The following is a 14,686-nucleotide window of genomic DNA, read 5'->3' as shown; positions in this document are numbered from 1 at the left end:
CTGACATAGGCAGGACTGGGAATGAGCGCAGCAGGTTCTGATGAATACAACCGTCACTGACCTGAGAATATTACAATGTGAAACAGCCACCTTTAAATCAAATGTACATGTATGGTAAATAATATGTTTCAGATTTGTGTGGTTATAGAAATATTGTATACGTACCATGAAAAATACACACAGATGGAGAAGAAGAAAGAAGGATGGAAGGTTTGTCTGGGATCTTTGGATGTGCGGAAGTCAGGAATCAATGATGAATGATAATGAACTGAAAATGTTGACAAGAGTTCATGGACATAAAATAAGTTGAAAATCTCCCTAGAACAATCAGTAAATCAACAAACTGAAGAACTGAGTTATTTTCTGAAAATATGCATGCAGTAAAATGTCTACGACACAATTTTATCAACAAACTGTAAACAAGGTGTAAACATACATTAGCATTTTAAAAATTAAATTGAAACACTTTTTCCTCCTGTAGACATTTGACCTGCGCTGTACAGAATGCCATGAGCTGTTTAAATATCAATAATCGTTTTCACATTCATCTGCCAAAAGAAATGTTTCTTAAATCTGAGATTGTAATGTGAATATTGTGAAATTAACAGACCGGGTGAGCAGGGCTCAGGGAAAATACACTGCTCAAAAAAATTAAAGGAACACTTTTTAGTCAGTCTAGCAACCCATCAGTCACACTTCTGGGATATTGATCTGGTCAGTTAAGTAGCAGATGGGGTTGTTAATCAGTTTCAGCTCCTATGTTGTTAATAAAATCAACAACAGGTGCATCAGAGGGTCAAAAATGAGACGAAACAGGAATGGTTTTCCAGGTTGAGGCCAGATACTTTTTTCCCTGAATGCTATGAGGTATCGAGATGAAATCCTTGGACCCATTGTCAGAACCTACGTTGTTGCAGTGGGACCTGGGTTCCTCCTGGTCCACGACAATGCTCAACCCCATGTGACTATAGTATGCAGGCATTGATACCATTGACTGGCCCCCACGTTCACCTGACCTAAACCCAATAGAGCACCTCTGGGACATTATGTTTTAGTTCCATCCGGCGCTGCCAAGTTGTTCCTCAGACTGTCCAGGAGCTCAGTGATGCCCTGGTTCAGATCTGGAAGGAGATCCCCCAGGAAACCATCAGTCGTCATGTTCCGACATTGTCAGGTATGCGTACAAGCACCTGGGGGCCACACAAACTACTGACAATCATTTTGAGTTGCTACAATGACATTTTGGCAAAATGGACCAGTCTGCTGCATAATTTTTTCACTTTCATTTTTGGGGTGTCTTTGATTTCCCCCCTGTCAGATGATCATTTTCATTTCTATCAAATTATGTGGCATCATTTTGTTCCTACTACATCACTGATAATAATACATATTATCAGGAAGTATATTCAAAACCACCCCCCCCCACCCGCCCCCATTCAGGTCTGATGTGTTTTCGAAGTGTTCGTCTAATTTTTTTGAGCAGTGTATATCATAACGTACAGATATGCAACCAAGATCAGAGTGTAGCTAAAACTATGCCGATTACGCACCTTCAAAAGTTTTTAAAGATCCTTGAAACCACCATTAGTGATTTTCTTTTACTATTATTATTGTAACAAGTGTGGTTCCAAATTCCATAGTAAGGTTTTCATGCTCAAGGAGTCAAATAATGAGGATCCAATTATCATGGGGCTGATGCGTTCAGGTTCAGCGACATAATAGGAAAACTGAGCTGCCTTGGCAGAGCGCTGTCTCATTTTGGCTGTAACCCTCACGCCTGTATGTGATAATCTTAATATTTTATCTTACAAAATAACTAAATAAATCACTCATATAAATATAAATGTGTTTTAGCAATGATTTAGTGTTTAATTTTCACCGTAAATATGTATGGAATCGCTGTGCAAACCATTCAGTTTAATGTGGACACAGAAAAAAGTCAATGCTAGACATGGCTGTAAAAGCTCTCCAGTGACACCGATTCAGACTCACATCCATATGCCAAACCGAGCCCTTAACAGCTCATGAAAAGTTCCACTGGAAATCAAATTAAGAGCTTTCAATCAGCAATAGTCTCCAATATGTTGTGGGATTTCTGTGTAACCCTGGAAATTCTGGAGCGGGTATTGGATTTATGGTCCTTCGCGGGCCCCTCTCACGCCAGGTCCCCTGGGTGATTATCACAAGCTCCAGGCTCAATGATGAGGCACCCTGCTCTTTCACAAAAACATCGTTTCACTGGCATCAGCTGTGCCGAGATGATCCAAGGAGCACTCCGCAGAGCCGAGCCCCGTGTTTGACCTTCCCGTCAGGAGTTTGCACCTCTGCTTTGGTTATGTGGTTACGCTGCCCCTCTTCTCTTTCTCTGGGACGCAGAGAAGTTCATCGGCCCTGGGGTCTGGTGCAGAGCTGGTGAAAAGACATGCAAAAAAAAAAAAAGCAAGAAGATATCAGGACTATTTGAAAATGAAAAGCAAATGTTCTGGGTTTTTGTGGAGAAGCAACTGGTCCGTCGTCTCCCTCGTGATCGGCTTTGAGGAGGTAAAGTGAAGACAGCCTCCGGCCCGGCACCACGCTGGGTGCAGATTAAAATAACTGTCAGGAGACAGGAGCAGCGATTGAGAGAGACAGGGTGACACACCGAGTGTCTCACACTTCATGACACAGTATTTCAGTAAAGCTGGTTCAGCTTTACAGCCCATGACCTGTGTGTGTGTGTGTGTGTGTGTGTGTGTGTGTGTGTGTGTGTGTGTGTGTGTGTGTGTGTGTGTGTGTGTGTGTGTGTGTGCCCCTTTCACGCAGCCTCTTCCAGCTTTCTGCTGTCCCAACATTCCATATAAACACCATGATGGCATGATGGAAGGGGTGGGGGTAGGTCAGTCTCTGAGTCCACAGCAAAGGGGGCAAGACAGGAAAGTGCTATGTGTGCAGCCCACAATCAGAAGATTTAAAAAGCAGTGATTAGCTAAGCAGTTAGCAGCTAAGAAAAAAAATCCAGCAGAAAAATATTTGGGGATGAAAAATATTTAAATAAAAACCCACGTGCGTCTGGTAAAGGGAGCTCAGGTGTTACCTTTGCTACACGTGGGGCCCAGCCAGTTGAGTGGGCAAAGGCATCGCCCAGTCAGCCCATCGCAGCGGGACCCGTGGGAACACTGGCACGGCAGGGCACAACCGGGGCCAAAGCGTTCTCCACCACATTCTGAGACGGAAAAGAGAGAGAGTGAGTGAGCACAAGGAAATGAGAGTCATCAGAAGATGACAGACACCCGATGGTAGAAGAAAGAGTCATGGGGACAAACTGCTTCACCCATCAGTTAATATGGGAGGGTTAACATTTACCTTCCTCACACCTCGGCCCTGTCCTTCCTGGGGGACAGAGGCACCGCCCCATTGACGGGTCACATGGCACCTCACCAGCACAGTGACACAATCGGGCACAACTCAACCCAAAGCTGCCATTGTTACACTCTGGAAACAACACAAAAACAGGTAGAGGATTAAGGTCAGGGTTAGTGTTAGGGTAGGGGTTAGATTTAGGGTCAGGGTTAAGGTTAGGGTAGGGTTAGATTTAGGATTAGGATTGTCTGCTTCACCAATCAAGGTAATTTATTCTTCATATGTACTGTTACAGCTAGGCATCCAGACTAGGTGCACATACTTCATTCATGTACATATCTTTTAATGTTTTAATGAAATGTTTAATGAAAAGTTTAATTCAAAATCCATCAGTTAGACTTTACATTTTGAATTTTTCACCCATCTTTTCCTTCTAGCACCCGACTGGAAATAGGATGAGGTTAAAAAACACCACTGATTTTCGGTCTAGTTTGACAAAACGTTTTCTCTATTTTAAAACAAAATGAACATCTATATCTAGGGCAGGTTTTGGTCAAGCGTGACTGACTTTGCGAGTTGTCTTGAGTCTGAAAACAGTTTTTTAGAGAAAAAGCCACATTCATCTAATCCCGAATGACCACTCCCTTGTTAAGCTAACCCATTACTCCAAAAAAGCATGAAGACTGGGGAGAAAATAACATCTGCAAGAACGCCACAGCTGGAGTGAGGTGACCGGGATCGTGCCGTTTGACATGCTGGAGGCGAGGCGGTCCACCGGACGTGCTGCCAGGGCAGTGAACGCTCACCATTCCACAACAGTGCATGCACACTAGCATTATGCAGCCAGAGGAACGATGACAGACTGCATGCGCTTTGGTCAACCATAAATGAGGACTTGGAATCGAGATCAACATATCCCTGCTGCAGCACAGAAACTTTGTCAGTGCTGTTTTTGCTACAGATTAAATTAGGATTATCATTCCTATTTAATAACAAAATGCAGGTGTCATAAAACAAAAAAAGCCCAAATCTGCATTTTATTGTCGTACAGTACATACTTACGTTTTTGGCAGTGTGGGCCAACGTAGCCTGGGGGACATACACAACGGCCTGTGTCTTGCTCACATGTCGACCCCACTTCACAGTCACAAGTATGGGCACAGTTCACTCCAAAGAACCCAGAAGGACACCCTTAGAGACACAAGAGATGCTACATTCATGTTACCCGTTCAGAGTATGGTTAGCAACGCTCGTTCACCAGTGTTGGCATACTGTGTTGACAGGCATGGCCGTAGTATCCAGCAGCACAGCTGCAGGCGCCGGTAAAACGGTCACAGGTCGCGTTGTTGAGGCATGGACAGTCTTCAGTACAGCTAAAACCATATTTACCCTGAGAACAGGCTTCACACACACACAAACAATAATGAGAACAAAAATCGTATTAAGCACGAAGAGAACAATTGTGTCCAGTTGTGTCTTTTGACAGCGAAGTCGCACCCGTGTCACAACGCTGTCCCGTCCAGCCCAGGCCGCACTGGCATGACCCATCGGCAGGATCACAGAGACCCCCGTTCTGACAGACACATATGTTTCTGCACTGTGAGCCATAGCGCCCCCTAGGGCATGCTGGAGACACATTCAGACAAGGGTTATAGTTAATTTTAGCAACAGTTCATTAGAGAGATGGTAAAGTAGTCTAATCTGGCAGTGATATAAAAGAATAATCATGTTTCTCCGGGTAATTTAGATTGGGAAAACAATACGTAAACCATCCTTAATTCCCCTCTTTATTTATTTGCATCCTTGCCAAATCCAGCGACACGGAACACGGAGAATGAGCTACTTATAGGTTCCTGTAAACATTCAACAAGAAGAGCTTAAGTGATTGTATGTCTAAGTACGTGCAGGAGGGTAAAGAAGAGAACATTTAACGCTAACAGTGATGGAAATCCCCGTTCAACTGCTGATAAAGGGAGATGAAGAAATCATGAAAAATGTCTCTGCTTCCTGGGAAAATAGGGCCGTGATCATCAAAGGTCTAAAGAAATGAGAGAGCTCTGCACTTAAATATACAGAGAAAAAACATTTGATAAACGCTCCCTAATTTTAGGGGTTGTTTGTCTATCTCCAGTTTGGCCTCCTCGTTCGGAGGAACTCATTAAGGATGGAGGTTCCCACTGACGCATGCCAGCCTCAGGCAGAAGGGTGAGAGCTGAACTGCCTCTTGAAAATTAAGAAAAATTCATTTCTTTTAACCTCAAATTACATTGAGGAAAACACTTTACTTCATATCAGGCAAAATACTTTCAACCAGACTGCTTTAATTACTAAATGTACTTTTTTTTTTTTTTTTTACTGTTTTGCTACTTAGCTTATATACGTCTTCAGAAATTACTAGTACAGTACAGTACAGTAGAGTTTACTGCAAATTTCGTCCATAAAAGAAGACACTGGACCAAAAAAAAATTCTAAATGCAAAGTGAAACCACAGAAGGTTGACTGCTGCATCCTAATTCACAGACAATCACACTTTATCTTAGATTTACCTTGTTTGCAGGACTGCCCCATCCTACCAGGGGCGCAGATACACCTCCCGGTTACTGGGTGACACTGGCCTCCTTCCCAACAGGTGCACAGTTTAGCACAGCCCTTCCCATAATATCCCTTCGGACAGCCTGCGTAAATAAGTGTGTCTTTATTCATACAGACTATTAACATTAAAAAACCAACAGTGTAGACACAAAGATGTAAGAAATGCACATCCTTATTTTACAGACCTGGTCAGAATTTGCAGATAAAAGCAACATTAAAAAAAATGCAGACCGACAGTTTTCATTCTGGGACACAGACAGGAAGAAGAATGACTTGACTTGCTTGAGCTGCAGTTTGCTCCGATGAATCCAGGAGGACAGAAGCAAGAACCGGTCCTGAAGTCACAGCGGCCGCCGTTCACGCAGCTGCAACGCAACCTGCAGTTTGGTCCAAAAGAACCTGCTCTGCATCCTGACAAGTGAGGGTAAAGATCACCAAATGTGTGATGTGATTGAACAGAATGATGATTTGAAATAGCATCAGTGGTGAATCAACAGCTCACTCACGTAGGTCACAGCGACCTCCGTAGTAACCGGGGAAGCAGCTACATTTCCCCGTCACAGGATGGCACTGCTCCCGGTCTCCTGAACACCGGCACAGCCGGCTGCAGTTCAGGCCAAACGTACCTTCAGGACAGGCTGTAATGAAGGTAGAGAAACACATCAGGACAGGGGGGACATCAGGGTCAAATTTAGAGGGGTGGTCAGAAGATTTGTGGTGTCAGTGGTGCTCAAAACAACAGGCACACATTCCGTAGGAACAACTGGCAAGTTCCTTTCCTGACTCTGACTGGGATATTCAACATCGACCGGTAACAAAACCAACACTCCCAACAACTTTCCCTCGTGCCCAAACCCAGAGGCCCGTTCTTTCACACACCCTTTCAGCATACATACAGTATATATATACACTCATCACAATAATGAATGGAGTCCGCGGACAATCAGTCATAGCGAACAAGATGAATCTGTGAACCGAATGTGTTTTCGGGTGAGACCGCGGCACTCAGCTACTCAGTCAGGCAACAGCAGGCGGCGTGGGGGACAGATAAGAAAGGACTCCAGACTAAAGAGGTAATTACGGCGCTGTCATTATGCATGTCTGCCTTCCAAAGGCCCTTATCCGCCGCCGAGGAGACAAAAACAATGCCTTCTGTTTTACTTGGCAACTGGTGTGTAACATTTATCAGATGTCTGGGGAGTGTGTGAGGAGAGGAAGGTGGAGGTGGGGGGGGGAGGCAGAGTTGCTTGTTCGTGTAGAGTCCTACAGGGTATGGTCTGCATAATGAAACATTAGCATAAAGTCCTGTGACAGCGAGGGTTTAGAACCGAGAGTCCGTCGTTCCCCAGAATGGGATAGACGGTAATCTTTCCCTGGAGGATGAGGAGAACAAAAAGACCTTTAATCAGTATTAACAGATTCTTGGTGATCACTTTGCTCCCATGATGCCTTTCTTTACTGGTAAAGGGGTGCAGCATTTGAGGGTGACAGCACGTCTGTCAATGAGGTCCATATGTCAGCCGGCGTGGTTCAATCCAACCAGGGAACAACCCTGTGTTTGTGCTGCAAAGTTTCTTTTTGTGCTTATGTTTCTCGCAGACAGGTCCGGTGTGTCCGGCCGGACATCCGCACCTCCCCGTCTCGTGGTCACAGGACACCCCAGGCTGGCACTTGTGGGCACAGGAAGCACCGTAGGACCCAGGAAGGCAGCCTTGGTGTCAACACGGGGTAGACAGAATCACTTCAGTTTCACGTCCAAAGCGTCCGCATTGCCAAGTTCATTCTTTTGCAACTTCCTCTGTCCCACGCCGACACTCACGCTTGTCACACCGGCCTCCCCTCCAGCCTGACTGGCACTCACAGCGGCCAGTCACATGGTGGCAACCTGTGCCGCAGACGCAATCGCAACGACGCTCACAGCCCTCACCGAAAAATCCCTTAGAACAGACTTCAGACAAAAATCCACAAGCGATTGTGTTCAACATTTTTAGTCTGGGGGCAAAACTTTCATATTAGTTTCAGTGGTGAAACATTACTGAAGTCACCTGACTGGCATGACTCTCCTGTCCAACCTGGGCGACACTTGCATCTCCCCGTGACTCTGTCACATCTCCCTCCATCCTTACAGCTGCATGTCCAGGTGCAGTTCTCTCCATAAAATCCTTCCTCACACTCTAGGAAAGACCGAAATGAGACCTCAGATAAAAGTTAAGCTCAGGAAATTATTCATATAACTTATAAAAACAGGGTATTTTCCCTCTCGATCAGAGTGTTGAGTCGTAGATAGGAAAAATTTGTGGTCCTATTGGTTGATGCCTGCCTCCTAAAGTGTGACTCCCCAACTACAAATATTTACTTTAAAGTCTTTAACATCTGAAAGTCCTGGGTTTAAATCCACCTGAGAAGGTGGGACTTCTCTGGGGGGGGGGGGGGGCATTAGCATGCTTTCCCTGTTTGCATGGGTACCAGAAAACAAAATGTATCCACGTTCCTCATAAATAACAGGTTCAAATGCAAAATGGATAACAGTCTTCTGAAACGCTGCTCTTTTGTAGTAAATGAAATGAAAAAAATCGCTTGTATATTTTCCTTGTAGGAAAGGAGTTTTTGACGGGGTTGTCACGCACGAGTGATGAGCGACACCTGTACATCCCCCAATCCTAACCCCGACCCCAACCCCGACTCTGACTCTGTACACACACAACAACATATGATAACATGAAAATACACATTCTACATTCACTCGAAAGGCATAAAAATGTATGTGACTAAAAGATATTTTGAGACATGGCTTTTTAGCGCACACGCTGTAAAGTTCTCTTTAACGATCAAAGTCCGACATGACATTTGGAGGAAGGAGGAGGAAAATGCGCTAATGACAGAGATGCATCATTAAGTCATGCTAGTGGGTTTTTGGTGACTCTTTCTCTGGCAGTTGCGACCACAAAATGGCTGTGGAGAGAGGAATGTCTTGAATAAGTCTGCAGAATGACAGACTCAGAAGTTTAGTGGGTATTTCACAGGATTCATTAAAACAACGGCATGAAATCCTCAAGAAACTTTGGCATGAGAATACTGATTGGGTTGCTTCTAACGAGTCTCCTGAGTTACATTCTCCTTCTCCTAATGTTGATCGCCATAAACACGTGGGTGCATTTATCCAGAATAGGCCTCATTTAAAGTGTGTATGCCAGAGGGTAACTCCCCCCACCACCTCCACCATCCTTTCTCCATTCTACCCATCCCTAAATAAGTCATTGGCAATGTCTCATTATGGAGATAATTGTTCACAAACACATCGTCGTTGTGTTTAGGGGGGAGGATGTCGTGATGGGCTGCACTGAGGGCCTCCCTCACACCCCGTTTTAATGATGTGGCTTCCATTACCCAGAATGCAGTGTGGTCCTCCCCCAGCCGGTGGTGCATAGGCAGGCTCCTGTGATGTGGCGGCAGCGGGCACCGTTCCTGCACTCGCACATCTGGCCACAGTCAAGACCATAAAAGCCGTCCGGGCACACCGCGGCCCGGGATAAAACATCCGACTGGTTAGGGCTGGCAGCTTCGTAAAAAAAAAAGGAAAAGAAAAGTTTGGGATGCCAACTTCTTCATCGCCCTTTCTCTTCCCTTTCTCCCTTTCTCATCCTCTCGTCCGCATCCACTTTCCCCTTCTTCTGCCTCGCCGCCCAACAAACGAACGCGTCGATCTGAGCTTGCAGTAACGCGCCGCAGAGGTTCGTTTGCAGAGGGTCTAACCTTCGGTAAGTGAGTTCATGTTCCACATGTGGGGTGGATCTGCGCCACATCAAAGTTGACGGCAACGCGGAGGCCGATTTTTTTTTTTTTTTTTGAAGCAAAAAAGAGCTGGTAATTAGAGCACCTGCTGAGTGCACAGGCCCCACCAAAAATGAAACCAGGACAGTGTGCCCCCCCCCCCCCCGCAACACATACCTACACTATCACTGCAGATGCAAAGAGATGCCAGCTTCAGATCTGTTTCTCATTCTCAAGGAGAGCCTGAAAGATTGTTTAAGTGTGCGTCGAGTCAATTGACACTCAGAGAGTTTGGTAAACACAGTGCCTCCGATCCAGGACCAGGCCAGGGGCAGCAGGATGAACAAGCCTTTCCACTACTGGGATGTAAATATTGTCAGTAAGCATGACTTCACCAGAGCAGGAAAGAATGACTTTGTTTATTCCCAGCCTCTTTTTGATCACTCAATTTGTCCCTAAAGACATCCCATTCTTAGTCATGTGTGATGGTGTTCGGCAAAACAAACAATCCATTCAATTTGGTCTCCCCCCCCCCTTTTTTTTGCACAAATGCACTGTTTGAGTTCAAGCTCCAGTAACGGGCAGCTGTTACATTCCTCTCCTCCGAGTGCCCTCTTTATGGACTTTATGGATTTCGTCTATCTATAAGGAAAAGCACTGGGGCCGTGTTCAGAAAGGGAAGGAAGCCACAAATTAAGGGGGGGCAGCAGAAATGTGTTACTTTGTGGTCTGGTAGCGCTCACGGTGTTTCCCCACCATTTATGCATCACACCCTCCTTCTCCAGAGTTGGATGCTGTATGCTCCTCCTTCTCCTGCCTCAAATTGTGAAAAACATCCTTCCTGCTCAGCAGTTTCACGCATTGTTCATCGACGGCATGACGTCTTTACCCACATCTGCAGCGGTTAGGATGCAATGTGTAATAAAGCCAGGCTGCTGATGATGCTGTTGCTTTAACCCGAGTCTGTGGTGGGGCTGTTTTTTGCATTGATGATAGCAATCACTGACATGCCTACGGGGATATGTGTGAGGTATGCTTATCAGAATTATCTTTTATCTACTGATTTTGATTAAAAAAAAGGGACTCAAATCCATCTGTGATGTTGAAAAATAAACATCACAAATGGATTTGAGGAGCGACGATCCGGTTTAACAATGCCTTCATACCAGACACAATAATCACCTCAACATGTTTAAATACTCTCCTTTTTCAAATGCAGCAGACGTGGTTTCCTGCAGCGCACACACTCCACGTTAAATCTTCAGGGGACGGGCTGACACTTGTGAACGGCAAAGTTTATTATTTGTTTATTCCAGCAGGGGGCAACTGGTTTCCATATTAACCGCAGTGCTGCAATCTGTCATCCAGTGTTAGTGCAGCATCTGCAAGTGTTTTTAAGTGAAGACTCTTCGCTGTGTGTCTTTTGTTTATAGGTAGGCACAGAGGATTCAGCCCGCCGCCACACACACACACACGCACACACACACACACACATGCATGGAAACACACAGTGTGCCATCATTGAAAGACTCCATCTCTAGACTAAATGAGCTCTTTAAGACAGGAGGATTATTTCCAGATCCCCGGTTGTGTAAGAGCCACTGCTGTCAGCCCATAAAGCAGGTCCATGGACCACACAGCTGGGGAGAGCAGGCCACAGAAATAGAAGGGATAGACAGAGCATAGAATAGAACTTCCTGGTGCCATTCAGGGTACATACACTAAAAGAGAGGAACACAAACTAACAAAACAACCCAGTTTCTTTCACAATAACGTAGATGTTGCGATGAAAAGAAGCTATTTCGAAGCAAACATTAAAGCTGCAGATGAGTAACGGAAGACAGAAGTCTGTGTTCATTTAAGAAGTGGTTTAGGGGGCACGACTCATGTCAGCACAATACCGTGTTTCCACTGACAAAACCTGCCTGAGATGTTGTGCCACAAGAATGCTTTGCATTTAAGATTCTTACAGAAAATAGAGTGGATGAAAATCGCCCACGTAGAATCAAATAGTCAGAGGGAGAGTCATCTATTTCCATTTCGACGCTGTGAAACATATGAACTAGAGAGTTCTGGTCCTTCTCACAGCCCAGACCTCTTCCTGACTTCTCCTGAAGGAAGAGGCCCAGCAGAAGACTGAGAAACTGGACACCTCTTTTGGAAGAGGAAAGGCCCTCCGAAAACAGAATCTGGTCAGACCAATCGTCCTATTTCCACTGCAACATCCAATCAGAGTGACGTCTGTGTCTGAGTCCATTAGACTGTTATGACTGGAGATGTGAAGCTCTGTTCTAGTGTGACACGACCGTGATTTACAATGCCCTGTGCTCTGTGGAGATGGAGTAAATTTCTGGGCCTGGTAGTACACTTACACTAAATCTTACACTTTGTAATAACACAAGGCCACTTCAAGTCAAAAGACTATAATCAAGAACAAATCTATTATGTCATTAGGACCCTTGGACTGTAGGTTTGTCTTTCAGTTAAGCAAAAAAAAAAAAAAAAAACCTAAATGAAGAGGAGAATATTAATTGCATGACGGGTTTTCCATGGCAGGATATTTGAGTCTACAGCTAATGAAATACAGTCAATCTATTCCAGAGTGACTAATATAAATTATATCTTTGGGATTTGTGTGGTTTAAAAGTGGTTTTGCTTACGATATTACATGGACACTACGATGATTCATCTGTATGATTATTCACTGCAAGCATTGAGATGAGAAAATCATAAGCATGTCCTGCACTGCCCTCTGGCGTCTGAAGCACGTAATAGCACTATAATGGACAGGAGTCACCATCAGTGGGAAGGAGGTGAAGAAACAGGTTCAATCTGAATCTGACAAAGAAACAGATTTCCTAAAAGTATCACAGGTAAATTAAATTTTTAAAGTCAGACTCAAGCCATGATGTCCACAGTTTAGTAAAATTACTAATGAGTTACTGCTGGGACGAAACTAAAAATGCAGAAAACCCGTTCTCTCGCTCTTTTCACGGAAGTCTCCAATGAAGCCGGCCCTGCACCCACACTGAGCGATGACTGGGTCCCAGCACAGAAACGACTCTTCACACTGGCATTTATTGAGGCCACCAGCCCCCCCGTAACCAGAATCACATGCTGCGAAGGTGAGAGTACATTACTAAAGTCTCCAGTCTGTTATTTCTTTAAGTACTATTTAATGATGTGATGATGTTTGTAAAAATATCTACAGTTCTCAGATGTTACACATTCATGACTGCTTGTGCCCGAGGGGCAGACAGAGTGACCGGTCTCCCTCCTTACCTAAATTTCAGTCTGTCTCCATTTTTCTTTTCTAGTATCACATGTCCAGCGATATTCTTGTGTTTTGATATTCATCAACTGTTACCAGATGAATGTCTTCATTTTGAGACACAGACTAAAATTACTTTAAACCATCATAAATGTAATTGTCCATGAACTTCTGTTACTTTAAACTCACCACTCTGGCAGGAGTTTCCCATGAAGCCTGGTTTGCAGTCACACACACCAGTCTCTTTGTTGCAGGAGCCTCTGTTCTCACAGATAGGACATGATGACTGGCACTTCAACCCCCAGAATCCATCAGGGCAGTCTGACGAGCATGAAATACGGACATTTGTCTCAGTTATTTTTCCGTAAAGCAATACAACAGCAGGTCTTATTTAGAATCACACAACACGGACTTGTTTCTGCCACCCACAAGCATCAATGAGACTTGGAATCCTTTGATAATTTCATTGATTGATTAAAAATAAGACAAATGTAACATAAAATACATATAAAATAAAAGTACCTTCTTGACAGGAGCTTCCAGTTTTCCCAGCAGGACAAATGCACTGTCCTGTGACACGATCACAAGAGGCATCTCCACAGTCACAGGTCAGATGACAGTTCTTACCATATCTCCCTGGTCTGCAGGCTAACAAGAGAAATAAGATTAAAACATTAAAAGGAGGCAGCTGCAATGCATCTGTCACAGCGAGATATTCACACAATCCCTAGGAAAGATTGTGCAACAAATCCAAAACCATTTGAGAAAGAAAAACTTCTCCTCTTTAGTTTATTTATTCAAAGACTGCCAGTAACTCCTGCACTTGTAACTTGAGTAATTCCCTGCTGCAACCTGGCCTGAACTTTATGCTGAGGACAATCCAGAAAATAAAATCAATTCTTTTTATTATGGCTTTGGAAAACAGCAAGTTGAGGCCTTGCTTGCACTAGGGCTGATTCTCCTCCCATCAACCACTAGAGTTAACATCCTGCCCTAAAGAGACATTCCTACTGTCGGTTTGTATTAAATTAGAAAACTCACTCCGAGGAGGTGAATTCATTTCTCCCACTGAACCCACTCAATCCATCAAAGGATGAACACAAATAATAAAAACTTTTATAAGCATATTAAAAGGTGACAATGAAAATAAATCCATCCATAATAAATTGTGCTGACAGTTTATTGCATAGGGCACACAGTCCCACAGACATGAAGTCAGCGATCAATAACTACACGTGTAGACACATACTGTACATCAGCAGGCATGCGCTTTTCTTGACACAATTGCAGTGGTTACATGTTCTAGCCACACGAGGGCGCTGTTTAGCTTTAAAAATGGAACGTCATGCTGGACTTAGATGAACGTACACTTGACGGCGCTCCTCCTTCATCCCTTTACAGTCATAATTTTGTGCAGTAATGCAATAGGATTTTTTTTTTTACTCACCTTGCTGACATTTGTCTCCATGAAGCCCTGGGGGACATTGTGGGCTGCACTCTCCGCTCCTGGGGTCACATGACCCACCACCTGGACAGTCACATGACTGCTCACAGCCTTCACCAAAGAAGCCAGGCTCACACTCTACAAAAACAAACATATAGAGAGAGGAAAATACGCTTGAACCACCTACAACCTATTATTGAGTTAGAAATTACACATATATGATGTTGTAAAGACTACGGTCACAGTAATGCATGTCCACTGCATCACGC

The 14,686-nt window shown here is 44.3% G+C and overlaps 1 protein-coding gene across 1 annotated transcript in view; it reads right to left on the bottom strand.

The window, feature by feature from the left end:
- Window positions 1-1,453: 1,453 nt before the first annotated feature.
- The window catches only part of egfem1 (EGF-like and EMI domain containing 1), a 43,461-nt gene continuing 30,228 nt past the window's right edge, over window positions 1,454-14,686 (bottom strand). Inside the window, 17 exon segments of the mRNA XM_068316883.1 lie at window positions 1,454-2,409; window positions 3,074-3,202; window positions 3,343-3,471; window positions 4,402-4,530; window positions 4,612-4,740; window positions 4,837-4,965; window positions 5,886-6,014; window positions 6,214-6,342; window positions 6,438-6,571; window positions 7,522-7,642; window positions 7,751-7,879; window positions 7,977-8,105; window positions 9,319-9,340; window positions 9,342-9,490; window positions 13,163-13,294; window positions 13,496-13,621; window positions 14,421-14,555. Of these exon segments, the coding sequence (XP_068172984.1) occupies window positions 2,342-2,409; window positions 3,074-3,202; window positions 3,343-3,471; window positions 4,402-4,530; window positions 4,612-4,740; window positions 4,837-4,965; window positions 5,886-6,014; window positions 6,214-6,342; window positions 6,438-6,571; window positions 7,522-7,642; window positions 7,751-7,879; window positions 7,977-8,105; window positions 9,319-9,340; window positions 9,342-9,490; window positions 13,163-13,294; window positions 13,496-13,621; window positions 14,421-14,555 (2,048 nt within the window). The 3' untranslated portion in view covers window positions 1,454-2,341.

Source organism: Antennarius striatus, chromosome 6 (genome assembly GCF_040054535.1).
Source record: "Antennarius striatus isolate MH-2024 chromosome 6, ASM4005453v1, whole genome shotgun sequence".
NCBI lineage: Eukaryota > Metazoa > Chordata > Actinopteri > Lophiiformes > Antennariidae > Antennarius > Antennarius striatus.
Note: the sequence above shows the minus strand (reverse complement) of the source record. Positions and strands in the feature narration are given on the sequence as shown.